Source organism: Sturnus vulgaris, chromosome 19 (genome assembly GCF_052056855.1).
Source record: "Sturnus vulgaris isolate bStuVul1 chromosome 19, bStuVul1.hap1, whole genome shotgun sequence".
In the NCBI taxonomy this organism is placed as follows: Eukaryota; Metazoa; Chordata; class Aves; order Passeriformes; family Sturnidae; genus Sturnus; species Sturnus vulgaris.
This window is the reverse complement of record NC_142261.1, coordinates 7974836-7989059: the sequence shown is the minus strand read 5'-3', so window position 1 is coordinate 7989059 and position 14224 is coordinate 7974836. Positions and strand designations below refer to the sequence as shown.

Genomic DNA, 14224 nt, shown 5'->3' with positions numbered 1-14224 from the left:
ACGGTGGGACCCGGCCGGGCGCTGAGGAGCGGAGGCCGCGGCGGGCCCGGCTCCATTTCCCGCCCGTCACCTGACGCCTCTAATGGCGCCGCGCGGCCGCGCGCCCACGTGACCTGCCGCGCGCCCCACGTGACCCGCGGCCGCCGCGCCCCCTCCCCAGCGGCTGCGGTTACCGCAGTCCCCGGCCCCGCCCCCCGGCCCCGCCCCCTGTCGTGCGAGGCCCCGCCCCCCGGCGCTCCCTGCGCGCGCGCCCTCGCCCCCCCCCCCACTCTCCCCCTTCCACCTCCCGGGCCGGGCGGTGCGCGCGCGCGGCCGGCGGCGCCTCCTCAGAGCGGCCGCGGCGGGTTCGGAGCTGACGGGGCCGACGGGCCGGGACCGGCGGAGCGGCCGGAGCGGGCGGCGCCTCTTCCTCCCTCCTCCTTCTCCTCCTCTTCTCTCCTCCCTCCTGCATCCTCCTCCTCGCCCCCCTCCTCGCCCGCCTCCGCCCCCCCGCACGCAGGCACCGCGGTTCCCGGCACGGACAACATGGCGGCGGTGTCGGGGGCAGGGGCTGCGGGCGGCTCCGCCAGCGCCGGCGGCCCGGAGATGGTGCGGGGACAAGTGTTCGACGTGGGGCCGCGCTACACCAACCTCTCCTACATCGGCGAGGGGGCCTACGGCATGGTGTGGTGAGTGCGGCCGCAGGGGCAGCGCCCTTGCTCCGGACAACTCCCTCCTCCCTTCCCTCCCTCCCTCCCGCCGCCCTGCCCGGCCGCGGGCCCGGCCCGCCCTTGCCCTCGGGGAGGGGGAGCAGCTCTGCCTCGCTCTCCTCAGCTCTGCCTCTCCCTCCGTGTTCCCGAGGTTGTCCCTCTGGCATCACCCTTCTTTCCTCTGCCTCCCTGCACCCCCCTATCCCTCCGTCGGTGGGTGCAGCTGAGCGCCTCGTTTCGTTTCGCTCCTGCGTTTATTTTCTTTAATATCTTCTGCCTCTGGAGTTGGTCGCTCTCGTTATTTCCTCCGTCTCCGTAGTGCGATTGCAGACGTTCAGGAAGGGGGGGAAGGTGGTAAATCCTGCTGGCAGCCCCGCGTCCCTCCCAGTGCCCTGCCAGGGCTCACCTGGCTGCAGCAGCCCGAGGTCGTGGGGGATAAAAAAGGTGAATCCGAGCATGGGAGTTGCTGCCGGTGCCTGGCTTTGCTCAGGACGTGCTGTCTGTGCTGCAGAGCCGGCCGGATTAGTGCCTGCGTTAACGTGTGCAGGTGAAAGTTATTTTCAGCTGCCCTAGCTCTAAATTATATTGCATTATAAAGACTTAGACTGAATCTCACTAAAAAGCGGTCGTGTACGTTTGCTGTGGGTAACATCGGTCTTAAAGAGCGAGCTGAGCAAACTACAAAAAACGTAAACGAACTGTATTAAGAGTGTGAGGTGGATCTTTTTAGCAGTTTCAATGAGCTGGGGTGATGCTGTGTGATCTGTGTATCTAATGACTGGGTTATTAACCTGGCATGCTCAGTGACCTTACTTAGGATTTCATTTTTTTGTCTTCTATTAGTTAAAAAAAACCCCAACAACCCGTAGTCTTGAAATAACTTAAGGGATGCAGATGAAAAGCTCTTTTTTGTTGCTGTTTTATCAACTTTCTTATAATGTTGCCTCTATTTCTTCAGTATGATTTTTGACCAGAGGTACTAAAAGCAACTTATAGGCTGTGATTTCATGAAAGCTTTATCAGCATTAATTTCTTTCTCTGATGAGGAATCTTTTGTAAAGCAATGCATTTCTCAGCGAGGACACCTCACAGCCTTCAGCTGTGTGTTAGAGATTTTTATGGCTGTAGGTTTTTGCACATAGTCACTGAACTGTGCTGGCCTGTCAGGATGAAGTCATTGTGTGTTTCAGAGAGGCAGCTTTCATCTAGGCCTGAGTTTAGCTGGGAGATGAGCCTCTCTCTCAGAGTTTTGTGTTGTGGCCTTCACTTTTTTTTTTTTTTTTCTGTGGGAAGAACCTTCAAAATATAAATCAGAAATCTCGTTTACAGTGTAAAAATATCCTTGTTATTGTTTCAGTGTTAGAAATCGCAGCAGCATATCCAGTTCAAGACTTGTTGATGTAGCTTCTGGTACAGGCTGTATTTTATTATGGTTATTTTATCAGCTGAGCCAGGGCAAGAAAATGGGTGCAGATAATCTCAACTGCACTGGTTTGCATTCAGTCAGGTTTTCGAAGGTCTTGAGGAACAGCATTGCCAAGGTATGTGCAGGGGACAGTCCAGTTCACATCAATGGGGTGTTAAAAGCTATTTCACAAACAAAGTGAAAAGCTAAAATATTTCACCACAGATCAGGGACTGCAAGAAGCAGACGATGGCAGTTGATGCCCTTTTTTGGCATCCCTGGGCCAGTGAGCAGATACAGGGGAAACGGGGCCACTTCTGCCCCTCCAAATGCTGTGTGGTAAACTTCTACACTGAAGCTGTTTCCCCTCCAAATCCAAAAGGTTTTTTTTTATTTGAAAACTTCTGATGCTTTGTGTCTGCTATGAATGCTATACAAAATTACTATAAAAATTTCCAAATCTCCAGTTCAGTTGAAATACGCACTTGACTCCTGTGTTTTCTAATATAAAGTTATTAACATAAAATTCCACGTTAAGTATTTTGCGCTCTTGATTATTGCTCTTGAGCCTTGGGTGTGAAATGACAGGGAACAAAGTCTCGGTTTATGGCGTGTACTGGATCGGGAAAGTGTTGGATACACTTGTAGCTAGTGCCATAGCAGCTGTGCTGTGTTGTAGTGACTGCGATGAAATGCGATTACCTATCAATCCCAGCCATGCAGGTTGTGCAGTTCCGTGTGTTTCGTGTTTGCTCTGGTTGCTAATGCAGTGAGGATCTGCAGAAGCTTCTCCCTCGGGGGGCGGGGTAGAGGGCAAGCTGTGAGTGTGCAGATGGAGATGTTTCCTGCAACTGCAAAATCCATTTAAATTTGTACACTTCAATCAAGGAAAGCAAAGCAGGCTCTGATGGTTTTGTTTTCGACCCACAGCTAATGTGGACCTCGGAGATGATGGTTATTTACAAATGTGCTGTGCCATAAGGCTTGTTACAGGGCAAACTGGTGTCTTTTGAGTCTTAAAATCCTTCACTCTCTTTCTCATTTTTATCCTAATTCTTACATTTCTAGATTATTGCATTAGGGATCTGAAAACAATAAAATGCTTTCGATTATATGAGTAAAAGGGCAAATGAAGTATTCTCAGGATAGTGCAGTTACGGTCAGTCTTCCATTTTGATTTTGCAGCAGAGAGAATAATGTTTGAGAAATAATTGATCACAACATAAAATAGCAGTACAGGAAATAGAGGAAGATGTTGGCTGAAGAGTCTGTACGTGAATGTTCTCTCTCTGGAATTGAAAACCCTTAAAGGCATTTAACTCTTTTCCCTAGTGCAGTCATTTTTTTACATAATCAGGTTTTGAGTAAAAATAAACTCAGCAGAGCAGTATATTTACTGCTGTGTTGTGGTTGCACTTTCTCAGCTTCGTAAGCAGAAAAGGCACGTTATCAGGCCAAACCCCATCCTAATGTCCTCCAGTTCCACTCTGCCAGAAACGTTCAGCCTGTGGTACAGGCTGTGCCTTACTCTTGTTGCAGAGGGTGAGGTGGTGGAGTGGTAGGGTCAGAGCCTCTTTCTAACCCCTTTTTGTTTCCGTCATTCTGCGTGTGAAACCAAGGGCTGAGCACAGAGCAAAGTTTGAGCCAAAATCCTCTGCACTTCCTAGGACTGCAGGACATTCTTTGAGCAATTACTTAGTCATACAGTCATGTTTGTTACTCTGACTTAATTTATCCAAATATATGTAGATGTTGTGTTCTCTTCTTTCCCTCTGCTTTCACTTAAGAATTGTTAGTTGTTTTGAGGGGCGTTGGTGTAAAGTTCTTTAAGTGACTTTCCCTTTCATTTAGTGATAGGGCGTTCGTTATCAACATCAGAGTCAGATGGAACCCACTTTTAGACCAGGTCTGAGAGTTTCAGAAATACCTTTCAGACACAACAAATTGGGAAAGGTTGTTGGGGTTGTTTCTTTCTCCCCTTATGTGGCCTTGGTTTTAGAAGTAGTAGTAGTGTTTTTTTAAAGCAGCCTGTTAACAAGCCATACTTCAAACACACTGGAACGGCAATAAAAACATGATAGAGTTGAGCTTTAAATTTCCAGCGTGACTTGTTCTTCATCCAGTTGGTCAGTGGTAATTTGGCAAGGATGATAATTTGACAGTAAAAAGCAAATAATCATTTTGGAAAGAAATGGTGAATTGAATGTTATAGGAATGTTCCCGTTTTTATCCTGGTTCTTGGAAGCTTTTTTTGTCATCAAGCTTATATGAACGTGAAGTTGCAAATAATTGCTTATAAATAAGCAGTTGAATGCAGATGAGTGCAGTTGGAAGAAAATCTGCAAGCTCAAATCTTGGATTTCTTGCTCTGAATTTGCCGTGTTACAAAGAGTATTTTGTGTTACTGATGTGCTGTGGAAGAGTAGTAGTAGAAGTTTAAGTAGTCCATAGATAAAGTAATACTGAAAAGAATGCTTAAACTTTTGCCAGTAGATTCTTAAAGTTACACTTCTCTCTACTGTCTCATGGAACAGCACTACTTTTAGAGCATCAATAATTTAAAATGAAGAGAAGCATATTGATTAAGAAATTAGCAATAGAACGATTTGCAAGGCGTAGATACTTATATTAAAACATGAAAACTTGAATGGGATTGATGGTTGCATAATCATTTCTTTCGAGTTACATAAAAAGGTGGCTTTTGCATCCTTTGTGGGGGTCAGCCTGGTGGCTGGGGTGGGCTGCTCAGAGGCACTGATCACAAAGAGCCTGTCACGTTTGTTCTGTTAACTCTTGCCTTGATCCGGAGACAAGGAGCCAGCGCAGGGCTCGGTGTCCCTGTTTGCGTGTGCTTTTAGGGAGCACAGGTTGGGTATGGGCGATACCTGGTAATTAACATGTTCTGTCTGTGTGATAAGGAGAACGGGCAGCTGATACAACTTAGCCAACCCGCCCCAGTGCAAGGATCAGAGGAGGGAATTAGGGAGTGTAATTGGTGGCTAGTTATCAGCTTCTTCCCTCTGGGGAGAAGGCAGATGTAAGCACTTCCATTCAGTCACTCAAGCTTCTAGCACTTGCCGAACCTGGCGTGGGAACCTGAAGGAGAAATTGGAGCTGCTTTTCCTGCTCTCTCCGGTGATGGACAGGTGGCCCCTCACCCTGTGCAGCAGGGACGGGCAGCAGCCACTCACTCTGTGTCAGAGCTGTCTTCCAGGTTTATGGAACATGAGAGGTAGCAACTTCTGCTGTCAGCCCAGAGCAATGGCATACTGGCTTAGCTGAAGAGTGCAGCTCATGGACATTGCATTTCATGAATAAATACACACTTTTGTAGCACAGCACGATCCATCCCGTGGAAACAGACAGAGATAACGTATGGGTTTTCTTCGAAGCGTGCTTTATTAAGGAAATAAGACTTAGATGTTAACAGCATACGTATGTGACTGCATCAGTCCATCTCCCATACCCCTATATATGTTTCCAGTACCTGTTGCCTGCCTTCCATCAAATCTGACAGATGGTAAAAGTCTTAAAGATGGAAAGTTATTCTGCAGGTCTTGCAAAAATAGATATTTTGCTCAAATAAAGAGATCCTGTATGCTGCTCCACTGGGGAAGAGATTGTATCAGGTCACATGTGAGAAATCAGACTCCCTGAGGAGACATGACATGCCCCAGTTTCACAGATGCATTTATTGGTACTCCTGAGACTAGAAATGTGTATTTGTAGGACACCAGGCTCTGTTAGTTCAGTGGCTTCTTGTTCAGGGGTGGGGATCTACAGCCCACAGTGGAGTTGGTGCTTTACCAACTGAGTAGGTGTAGAGCTCAGCTTGTGTTGAAAACTAGTACTTCGCCAACATAGTAGTTTTTTAAATGCTTTTTCTGTTGATGCTTTGTTAGTTTTCAGCTGTGATCTAGAAATTAAAATAGCTGATTGATTTGGTATTTAATGAAAATATTTTATGACATCTTTCTATGGAATATTTCACAGCATAATGTAGGTTGAAAGGGACTTTCTGAGGTCATGTAGTCCAACCTCCTACTCAAAGCAGGGCTGATGTCAAAATTAGACCAAGTTGCTCAACGTGTCCACTCAATATTACCAAAATCTCCAGGGATGGAGATTCTACAACATCTATGGGCAACTTCTGGTTCTACTGTTAAACCAATTGTCCAGTGATACTTTTCCCCTTTAAAACATGAGAGTTTGCCTTGCTGCAGCTCGGGACCATCCCCTCTTGTCCTTTGTGCTCTTTGTCTCTGAGAAGAATCTGGATCACTTTTCTCAGTGATTCCCCTTTATGTAACTTAAAAGAGGAGTTGGATGTTTTCCACCACCACTCCTTTTTTCCCTCCTAGCCTATACAAACCCAGTTTCTTCAATTTATTTCTTTCATGTCACATCCTTCAGTTCCCTATGCATCCTAATGGTTTTCTGCTGGATTTGGTCCAGTACTGGGAGGGAGGAAAATTGGATGCAGAATTCCAGATGTGCCCTCCCAGCAGGAATCAGCTCCCTTGACCTGCTGGCTTTGTGCATAACACAGCCCAGTCCTTGGTCAGCCTTCATTGCTGGGAGCTGGCACTGCTCATGGATGCAGTTGGATGTTTTTCTGATAGTTTGGAGAAGGCTTTCACTTAAATGAAGTATTTTAGGAACTTTTAAAATAATATCTAGAAAAAAATGCCAAACCTAGAAACATTTTATGAAGTGATTTCAATTATATTTGATTTTGATTTCCAGATCACTCAAATGAAGGGTATGGAGCTACAAATGTTTTCAAAAATATAACTTCTATGTTATTGTGTTGTAAGGTAAATAAAAATAATAGTGTAATAATGTGAAATTCAGCAGTATAGTTCATTTCAGGTGATTTGTCTTGTGGAATCTATGTTCTGTTAATTGGCAGGACGGTTATTAAAGGTGCTGGTTTACTTGTGGATGAATTTACTTTTCAGAAGAGATCTTGTTTTTCTTCACTTTAGTACAACTTTTGGGTATATGAAGAAGCTATTCTCAAACTCATCTTTTTGCAAAGTGCACAAAAAGCCAAATACAGTTCAGTGTCACCTTTGAGCAGGTAGATTAGTAAGATCCAGCTCGTAGTAAATGTCACCGAATCAGATGGGCTTGTTAGATGAGCTATTGGTAGGTCCTTTGGCAGCGTTTCCTGTGCTCCATCGGGGTGCAGGAGTTGGTTTCTGTTTCACAAGCATTCCTGTCTCCACCCATTTCCGCTGAGGAGGGACAGCCAGGGACAGCCTCGGGTCCTCCTCAGCCCCTTCTGCGCCCTCCCGGTGTCTCGGCTGCCTCCACACTGCCCGGGCTTGTGCTGTGCCCCTCCAGCCCAGTGACCTCTTAGTGGTGGATTGAATACTGCTTTGTGTATTGCCTTGGAGAAAGGCTGCAATAGAAATATTTGTCTGTTAGATTTGGGCAGAGTCTTCCCGACAGTCCAGTTTTAGCAGAGTTGTGCACATGCTTTTACTGCCCATCTGCTTGCAGTACCCAAAATCACAACTGCCTAAGTTCCCCTAAGATGAAATCTCTTCTCTTGGAAGGTCTTCTTTCATATTTTAAGAGAATTTTCATAAAATACTGAAATAGTCTGTGGTGTTTAGGATGCAAATGAGAGTTTTTGTTTCATGGTGGAAAGTGATTCTGTGTTGTGGGTATGTTTTAAGTATGAACAAGTCACAATTAGGCTTACAGTTTATAATGTGCAATTACTTCATTTTGCAGTTTCTCTTAAAATTAGCAGCTGCCACTGCAGTACCTCACCTCTTGCTTGTTCAGAAGGAAGGCAGATTGCTCCATCAAATATTGCTGATGTGTCCTGAGTAAAATTTCAGGTCATTTGAGCACTCCAAATCAATACTTCCCAAAATGCTTCAGTCCAGAATTTGCTCAATTTTATTGAGATTTGGATGTTGCAAAATATCCCAAATGACATTCAGGTTGACTTTTATATTGGAAGTTCTTTTTAGTGTTTCATAATTATGAAATAGCTTCCTTTTAGCTACTGTAGCCAACGTGTCTTAATGCTGATACCTCCTCTGAACAAAACACCAAGCTGTGAACGTGCTGAGGGTTTACTGTTGGCATGTCTTGTTAGAAACGTGGAAAAAACACGCAGAAAATGCCTTGTAATCTGATACAAAGGGAAATAATTTCTGATAGTGGTGAGATGCACACTCAGTGCTAGTGGTTTGGTTGTTTTGTTGTGTTTTGGTTTGCAAGTGAAATACTGAACTAACCATGGGAAAGTGGACAATAGCAAGGACCTTGTTTTCATTAGTGCTTTGGGATAGTTTTCGTTTTGCACTGATGTTCCTACATCAGGTTTAGGAAAATCTCTGCTTTTGAGTGTACATGGATGATTTTGTTCTATTTTCTGTTGGAATGAAATACTGTGAACTGTCTCTTCTGAAGATTTATGTGGTGTGGAATCAATTAAATAAGCTATTTATATGGTGTGGAATCAATTAAATAAGCTGATTTTAGGAGGAGTATCTGGGATATAAGTCAAATTAGAACCTTAGCAGACAAAAGACTAAAACCACACTGGAGGATTTGTTAATCCCATCACCACTCACAGCTCTCTGCTAGTGCTCTCCCTTCTCTCTAGGAAGGGGGAAATGTTTCCTGCACACATTTATGATTCCTGCTTTGCTGCCTGGGGACGTGGTGGTTGTTTTCCAGGCTCTGGAGTAGCAGTGGTGATGTTACTGACCTGTCCTTGGCTGCCTGGTGGCTTTTGGTTGCCTCTTGAGAAGCCTGAAGCACAGGGGGAGGAGGTGGGCACCTCATGGGCTGTGTAGAGGCTGAACTCTCCTGGGAGGTCCAGGCAGCCGAGCTGAGCTTTGCAGGGCTGAGTCTTACAGGCTGACCTGTGCTGATCTTGGGCTGTGCTACTGCAGGGGCAGCTTTTCCCTCCACACCTCTGCTCTGGCATTCCTTCCTCCTCTCTTGTGCTGGGGCCTGCACAAATGGAGCATTTGCTGTGTTGGAAAGCTGGTTTAGCTGAAGAGTGACTTGATAAAAAAATGAATTTGAAAGGTGAGAAGTTGAAATGATGGACACAAAGCCCTGTGAGTGCTGGTGCTGACACAGGAAGGGAATAGGACTGTGCAGTTAAAGGCTTCTTTAGTGTTCCTGCTTCAGCTTGGAGCTGCTGTAGTTCTCTGAACTGACACAAAAAAGGCACTGCTCCAGCCAAAAAAGTGAGAAAGGGCAGGGATGTGAGGCATAAAAGGGAGAGTGAAGCACAGCTACTCCTTTGAATTCACTGAGACCTTAGGTTGTCTCATGTTGTCGAGCTCTTAAAATTTTAGGCCAAAATTCATTCCCACAGGAATTTATATACAGAGGAGAAAGATAGGGATATTTAATTTTGTAATGTTTTATCAAAAGAGATGGGTGCCTTTGGATTGAATTTATTTCACAGATGCCAAAGGGCCTTTAAACATAGTGAAGTTTGTTAAATTTGGCATCAATATGCTATCAAAGGAAATACTGGCAGTGAAGAACCAGTAAACCTCTAAAATAGGGAAGGGAAGTGGGAAGGGAAGAAGTAGATAAAGTGAGATGTAAGAGTTTTCTATTTTCTGAAGACTAACTTGAAGTGGCATAAAACAGAGTGGGCATACGTGGTGGTTTGAAGTCAGTGTTCTACAGCTAAAGGTATGGAAAGAAAAATACATATCAGAAGAGGCTGAGAGAATTGTTGGTTTTTTTTTTCAAACAACTAAGATAAAGCACCATAAAATTAAATGATGTCTTTTGCCTCAGTACAGAACCTTGGGTGAAATATCCAGTATTTTTCTAATGCCAGTATTAAGGTGTAGTTCTAGAACTGCTGCTCTTCATAGTTCTGTTTAGTAGGTGCTAACAAAACACAAATCATCTGGTCTGCCACACCCAGGATTATGAATTGACTGAGCTTCTGGCAAAAGTGATTAATTTAACAGACTCCATTTTGCATGACTAACTATTCGTTTTCAAAATACTAGGAGTGATCTAAGGAATTATACTATTAAGTAATTATTATGTACATAGTAAGTAGCTTAAAATCGAATTTTTTGCAAGGATCCATCAAATACTATTTTTCAAATTCTGAAAAATAAAATTGTTTCTTTGCAACCTATTAGAGTCTAGAATTATTTGGGTTGGAAGGGACCTTCAGAATCAAGTAGAGCCAATCCCCCCCTGCAGGGACCCCTTCCCCTGGACCAGGTTGCTCCAAGCCCTCTGCAGCCTGGTCTGGAACACCCCCACGGATGGGGCATCCAGAGCTGCTCTGGGAAGCCTGTGCCAGTGTCTTACCAGTATTAATTAGAATTATTTGAGCAGATACAATGAAATGAAATGAAAGCAAATCTCCTTAGGAAGTTATTAAAGTGCCTTAAGAATTTGTGGTGCGAAGGGCAATAACCTGTAGGAGATGAGATCTGAGTAAAATCACTTCAGAGTAATTATTCACCTTTGTCATGGGAGGAAGGAGTTGGCGTAATTGTAGCAGGAAGCTTTGCTATCAGGATTGATTTGGATTGTTAGGAGTGTGGTGACTGAAGCAGGAGGTGGTAGAGGTGAGGGCAGTGCTGTTCCAGTTTGACCCAGTAAACCTCAGAGGTTAAATAAAAGCACAGTGGAGTCTGCAAGGGTCACATGGGCACCTTACTATGGACTTGTGCTAAAACAAAGGGCACTGATTTAGAAATGATCCCTTGTTGGTTTTTTATTTGTTTGTTGTTTTTTAAAGAGTCTAATAGTGAGGTAACTCTCCATTTTCACGGATTGCTGACTTTCCTACATGGTAGGAGTTCGTCTGTAAAACTGAATCTTTAATGGAGAAAAGTAGAAGTGTATTAAGATGCCCCTGTTTCTGTAGTTTGTGTTCTGAATTCTCAGTTGACAAACCTGAGAAATGCTTTGTTACTGAGAACCTCTTCTAGAGAAAGCTGAGAAATCAAAATGAAACTGAGTGTGACATGGGCTGTCATTACATAAACTGAGGTTTCTTGAAACACGGCAAATGCATCCCAATATGAGTAGGCACTTGTTTCTTATAAAACCAGGTGTTGATTTTGTAAATTAGTGCTAATAAAAAAGTCTAATGAATAATATACTTGTCTTCAAAATATTATGAATAAATGTAGAAAAGTAAAAAATATTTCTAGTAAACGTAGGTGTTTACAGTTGGCTACAAAAAATACATTCAACAGTGTAAAAATGACACATTGCTCAGTGTCCTCGAATAGTCTTTGACTATTTTTATCCTTTTTCCAGTCTTTTCTCTTTATTAAAAAAGTCATATACTGTAGCTGCTCTCTGTGGTTTAATCATGTAGAAAAAGAAACCAATTATTCTGAAGAATCTGGAAGGGTTAACATCTGATTATTAAAAAATACCCCAAAACCCTCTGCAAATCTGCACTTCTGCAAACACCTTCCCCCACCCCCAAAAGTTATAATGAACACTCTATTAGGGTGATTGTTACTGTCATAATATTGCGTTATTTTATTTACAGCAGTCTTAAAAATAAGTTTAAGCTATTTGCATTGTAACTTGATAAATGTCAGCATGTTGTGAAAATGTCCATGACTGAGCTAAATGTAGACTGAATGAAAAAATTAAAGATCTCCATAGATCAGCTTGCTTGCTGGGAATTTTTTTTGCCTTTCCTATTCTGAGTGTAAGCAGAATTATCCAATATTTCAGAAAGATTTTTATCTCTGGATATGCCCTTGGAATCCTGTTTCCACAGCAACTCAAAACTACTGATAAAAAAATCCCTTTTAAACTTCAAATCGGTCTTTTATTTAGAGTTGCGATTAGGATGTTTGCCGGTAGCATTGTGTATTTTGTGTGTGTGTGCTGAGAGCAGCCTGTGAAACAGCCACGCGGTGAATAATCCTGGAAATGTTGGAAGAACGCGCCGTGGTGGGGAAGCCTGCAGGCAGCTCCGTGTGAGGGACCAGCCCTCTGTGGGATGCAGGGACTGCCCGGAGCCCGCTCCTTTCGTGCAGCGTGCTCTCACTTGTTCCCTCCTGCCCCAAGTGAAACACGCGAGGGGAATAGGAATGGCTGGGAGAACGTGCAGCAGCCGTGGTGGGCAGAAGGGGCTGAGCTTTGGCTCTCGGCCACACGTGCCTGGGGAAAGCTTCCCTGGAGCTTCCCTTGGCTCCCAGAGCTCATGGACAGGGATACGTGGACGAGGCCGCCCGGGCAGGCAGCGCTCCGAGCTGCGGTGCCTCTCTGGGCGCTGCTCTTGGAGCAGCCCTGCCCTGGGCTTCTGTTGAAAAAGGAACTTGGTACCAGAGAGTACAAGGATGAAAACTGGCTTTAAAAGTTATGTGGTGCAACTTCTTGGGTTATAAATGCTCATTTGTTTATTTTGTACAGCTGTGCCTGATGTTTTACTTAGCCAAAACTTTGTTATGTATTTACAAGATACTTAAAATCGGGAATGATAAACTCTACTGCTGGGGCTTGTATTGATTTTCACGTGATGTTGCAAAAGTGTCTAAATAACAGTGCTGTTGCAGGTTGTCACAGGTGAGTAACCACAGCTTGAAATAGGAATAATATTGTGGCTACAACAGCTGGGCAGTTGCAAAATCTATATTTAAATTTATCACATTACAGATAAATAGCAGATAAATAGCCACCATAAATGGTGGCTTCAGCTTATGAGGCTGCACATGATTGGGGTGGAAATAAATCCTTTCTTCTGAATATTTAAAGTGTTGGTGACTAGGTTCATCATAATGGGACAGTTCTATGGGAACTGTTATTCCCACTTTACAGATTTTTATCTTCTCTGGAAAAAGGTCAAGATAATAGAAAGTTCCTGAATTCAGAAGATGTCCCAGTTAATTGCTGGACTGCAAATATAACCGGTTGTTGTGAGGTTTAATAGAAGCTGACAGCCCAAATAGGTTACATTGTGCACACCGGGACAGCACTGCCAGAATGCAAATAATCTAAATTTGGGATGTGCTGTGGAGCTGATCCCGGTCGGACTGCAGGGGGAGCACGGGTGCTCAGGAGTTGTAAAGTGAGATCAGTAATTGCAGCAGGGATGTGCCGGCGCCTGCATTTGCACCTTCAGAGTGGTTTTGTTTGCAAATACTGCAGTGCACACTGTGAGCAGAGTGTTTCTTAGCAGAGTCTGGGGACGAGTGTGCAAATCTGCTGCTGGTGGCAGGCGGTGAACGGTTGGATGGAGGGAAAGCTTGGGAAATGCTTCAGTGTGCCCTGCAAAGGACCCAGCAGTGTGAGTTGATGGTGTTTCCTGCGTAGTCAATCAGTTATTTCGATAGGGCTGCACAGGCAGGTAGGGCTCTGGCTGTAGCCTGACTCTTCAGTCCCACTGAAGTTCAGTCTGATGTGTACCTTTACACTTTTCTGTAGCACGTGTCAAATCGAGAGAGCATTTTTAAAGGGTCACAGTTTACTTAAAGCGAAATGTGCTTTAAGGGCTGTGGCTCAGAGTGTGAAAAGCTGTTAACTAGAGAATACATATTCTCAATGTACCTGCATTATGCATGACATTTAAAATATTATGCACCAGCAAGTGTACCTGACTGCTTGTATGATTAGCTTCTTGCTCATAGAAGTTGAGATAATCCCTTGGATGTTTAATCACGTTACAGAAAGGCTCATCTTTCAAAAAGTGTGACATCAGAAATAAATCCAGTGTCCTTTTAATGTTTCAACTAGGCAATATTTCAGTTTTGCTCCCCTCAGCTGAGGCAATGGAAGCTTAGCTGTGTTAGTGTGGGGAAATCTGATACGAACAGAAAGATGACTGTGTGGGGAAGGTACCCTGGAGAGGAAACTGATTGGATCTTTATTCCAAATATGCAGCGTTTTTCCTCAGTGAATCCATGTGATTATAGTTGAACCATCAGAAAGCAAAATTAGTCATCCTTTTCTAAATAACATAAACCTTTTGCTAAGAAAATGCTTGAAGGACTGTAAGTGAAACAGCAGCTACAAGAGAGGAAATCCTGGGATATTATCGTTTAATCTGTGCAAGGAAAGATAACGTATTTTCCATCAATAAGCAGCCTTGCTTGAGAAGCAATAACTGATCTATCAAACATTTTAAGAGACTAGGAGC

At 44.1% G+C, this 14224-nt stretch overlaps 1 protein-coding gene across 1 annotated transcript in view; it reads left to right on the top strand.

Annotated features, from left to right (window-relative positions):
- Window positions 1–273: 273 nt before the first annotated feature.
- MAPK1 (mitogen-activated protein kinase 1) overlaps window positions 274–14224 on the top strand; it is a 33018-nt gene continuing 19067 nt past the window's right edge. Inside the window, exon 1 of the mRNA XM_014894564.2 lies at window positions 274–668. Within this exon, the coding sequence (XP_014750050.1) occupies window positions 526–668 (143 nt within the window). The 5' untranslated portion in view covers window positions 274–525. The remainder of the gene's footprint in view (window positions 669–14224) is intronic.